General features: G+C 47.9%; 1 protein-coding gene across 1 annotated transcript in view; it reads left to right on the top strand.

Annotated features, from left to right (window-relative positions):
- The window catches only part of LOC104272720 (transcriptional repressor CTCF-like), a 16,611-nt gene that overhangs the window by 4,785 nt on the left and 8,328 nt on the right, over window positions 1-3,498 (top strand). The window contains 2 exon segments of the mRNA XM_009867792.1: window positions 2,173-2,240; window positions 2,242-2,954. Of these exon segments, the coding sequence (XP_009866094.1) occupies window positions 2,173-2,240; window positions 2,242-2,954 (781 nt within the window).

The raw sequence follows: 3,498 nt of genomic DNA, 5'->3' as shown, positions 1-3,498 counted from the left end.
TGGAGGACAGCCGAGCCGCGCCTGCCTCCTGCTTCAGGCTCTGGCTTTGGCAGAACTCTCCGGGTGTGAGAGATGGAAGTCTCAAAAATAGGGAGAAAAACGGAAGAAACGAGGGCACCTTAGTTCTTTGTGACGAGTCCTCTGGCTTATTTTACACACGTCCCTCCGTGTGAGCGTCCTTTAAGCTAAGCCTTGCCTGCAGGTGTTTATTTGGTCTCGGTGTAAAGCCCTTGGCCAAAATCTTCACCTTTTCTGGTGTGTGAGATGAAACTGTGGGAGCTGGAGCTTTCTTAGCGCTGCAGCTGCTTCTTGCCAGCTGCTTCTTGCAGGACCCTTGCCCGCTGGCAAATCTTGTCCTGTTGGCTCGCTTCGGGCTGAGCGAGCAGTTTGTTTCCAGTGAAGATCCTTGGGAGAGCCTTGGAGCTGCTTGTCCTTTTATTGGAGTGGCTGACCTCTGCTCCATTCCTCTGCCAGGCACCAAAATGAAACCACGTCACTTCACAGATGAGCTTTTCCCATTTTTATTTTTTATTTTTCCCCTTTCCATCTTAAATCTTGTGCTACTCCCCCTCTCAGCCATTTACCACGTTCTTATATTTTGTTTAACTCTGTGTTTTCTTGCTCAGAGACTCGGTCACCTGAAGAGTCTCTGCAAATACTTGAGATAATTGGGGAAAAAAAAACCCCACAAAACCCCAGAACAGCTTGCTCCGATTGTCTCGCCGTCACCGTAAGGCCAAAGACCAGCCCTCTGTCCCGCTCTCCTGCTGCCTCGCCTTAAGTACTTACATCATCTTGCTTGTGCTTCAGCTGTTTGTCCATATGGATTTGCTCCGACTGGAGTTAAAAATAAAAAAAATAAAAAGCTGCTGAGTGGTAAAGGGGAGGAGGAGAGGCCGGATCCCTGCAGGGGGGAGCGAACACGGAGCCATATGTCAGCATTTCTGGGTATCTGGTGCCCTCTGGAGCCTGCTGCTGCCCACGCCGCCGTGACTATCGAGGCGTTAAGAGATGTCCTTAGTCTGAGAAGGGTGAAGAACTCCTCACAGGAGGATGCTCGAAAAGGCAGGAAAAAACAAGAGCTTGTGTGTGTCTTGTCATTCTTAAAGCTAAGGGAGCTGTTTGGTGCTTACGTGGCTCAAAAATGAGTGTTGGGAAGCAGCATTGTGTGAGCTTTGAGCTTTCAGACAGGTGAAATGGTTACCTGTTGGCCGGGGTGAGGGACCAGCCGCACAAATAAGAAAATGCAGAAAGTTCTTAACAAATCTCGAATTGGAATCACAACCTTATCGCCAGGTTTGTAAGGAAACACGTGTTTTTATTACTTGTTTCTGCAGTACCTTGGTACGTTTTTAAGTGAAGGGTATAAAGTTCTGTCCCGCTGCGGGGAATGTATTTGATGTGAGTGTGGAATACTCCTTTACTTTGATTTTTATTACTTTCATTTTGGGGGAAAAGGTGCAAAATGATAATTTTTTTCAGCTCTTTTTCCTCCTAAAACAACCTTCCCGCAGAATGGGAATACAGGAATTCTGTGTTTTACCCTGAGAAGGACGCTGGATGGCTTGAGGGGGAAGAAAAACACAATTATTTTCAGAGTTAAGGCCCGCGGAAGCGCCGAGCGTTGATATTTGTTGTTTGTTTGTGAGTAAATGAATAGATCCAACCCAGACCTCATCGTTAACATTCTCTGACTCTGAGTCCACATAATTTAAATGGAAGTAAACATTTTTCCCTGAGCCTTGTCTGCCTGCTGTGGCTCCTTCCACCCGAAGAGGGCACCATGCCTCTTCCTCTGGGTGCCAGGGAGCGGAAATCGAACTCCAGGCTGCCCTAGGAGAATTATAGCTGACCAATTTTATTTCTTTTTTTATTTTTCTTGGTCAGAGAAGTTTTAAACATACAGGAAAATCGTATTTTCTCACAGAACAAATGAGACTTCAGTTCTTGTGCTCACATCTTGCTGCTTTTTCTTCTTGGAAGAGTTGTGCCGTTCTAAAATGCAATGTTTAGTTAAGGTTGGCGTTTTGCTTTTTAACCGTACGTTATTTTTGTACCTGAATGGCATCACGACACGTCGAGCTGATTGTTTTCAACAAGGCCGCTTGTCCCTCTGGTTAAAATAATTTGAATGGTGCGCGGTGTTCATGCTTTTTTCTTTTCTTTCCACAGCAGGAAGGTGAAATGGAAGGTGAGGCAGTCGAAGCTATCGTGGAGGAATCGGAAACTTTTATTAAAGTAAACCTATCAGAGGCGCCGCGAGGGTGGGCAGGAGGACGATGCTTGTCACCTCCCGCCCAACCAGGCGGACGGAGGCGAGGTGGTGCAGGACGTCAACAGCGGCGTCCAGATGGTGATGATGGAACAGCTGGATCCAACCCTCCTGCAGATGAAGACCGAAGTGATGGAAGGCGCCGTGCCTCAAGAAACGGAGGCCACGGTGGATGACACGCAGATCATAACGCTTCAGGTTGTCAATATGGAAGAGCAGCCTATAAACCTTGGGGAGCTTCAGCTGGTCCAAGTACCCGTACCAGTGACTGTACCTGTTGCCACCACGTCCGTGGAAGAACTTCAGGGAGCTTACGAGAACGAGGTTTCCAAAGGAGGCCTGCAAGAAGGGGAGCCCATGATCTGTCACACCCTCCCTTTACCAGAAGGTTTCCAGGTAGTGAAAGTGGGGGCAAACGGCGAGGTGGAGACGCTGGAACAAGGGGAACTTCAGCCACAAGAAGATCCCAATTGGCAAAAAGATCCAGACTATCAGCCGCCGGCCAAAAAAACAAAGAAAAACAAAAAGAGTAAGCTTCGCTACACCGAGGAGGGCAAAGACGTCGACGTCTCCGTGTATGACTTCGAAGAGGAGCAGCAGGAGGGTTTGTTGTCCGAGGTCAACGCGGAGAAGGTGGTGGGCAATATGAAGCCACCTAAACCCACGAAAATTAAAAAGAAAGGTAAGCTCCCTGCCCGCAAGTGGATTTTGAAAATGTGTTTGTTACGGTGGGACCCTGAAAAATGATTGAGGTGACTGAGTAGATACAAGTGGGAGGAAAGCAGCTGTGCCCTGTGTCCATTACTCAGCTTTGTTGTTTCTCGGGCAAACCTCTCGTCTCCTCCATCTAGGCTAGGAAGGAGCTCGTTTTCCTCGAGCGCGACGCGGTGACGTTAACGCTCCCATGTAAATAGGACTGAAAAGATTCTTCTCTTTGCTGCAGAGTGTGTGGTTTACGTCGGGAACCAGCAGTACAATTAGTGGTGGGGGGGTTCCCTAACTAATTACTAGATAAAGTAGATGGTGCAAAACTCAGCGATAGGTAAGCTTGACTTTTCTTTCAAACTGAGTTCAGAAACCCTTTTTAAAGCGGAGAAGGAACACCGAGTGCTGGCATAGAAGTGAAAATTAAGCCAAGCCAGCCACAGGCAGTGACTGTTCCTAAGGATGTACGGTTGGATTTAACGCTACACTACGGTTCCTTGTAATAGTTGCACCTCCACGAA

This window comes from Apaloderma vittatum, unplaced genomic scaffold, assembly GCF_000703405.1.
Source record: "Apaloderma vittatum isolate BGI_N311 unplaced genomic scaffold, ASM70340v1 scaffold3764, whole genome shotgun sequence".
Taxonomy (NCBI): Eukaryota; Metazoa; Chordata; class Aves; order Trogoniformes; family Trogonidae; genus Apaloderma; species Apaloderma vittatum.
This window is presented reverse-complemented; position numbering and strand designations above follow the sequence as displayed.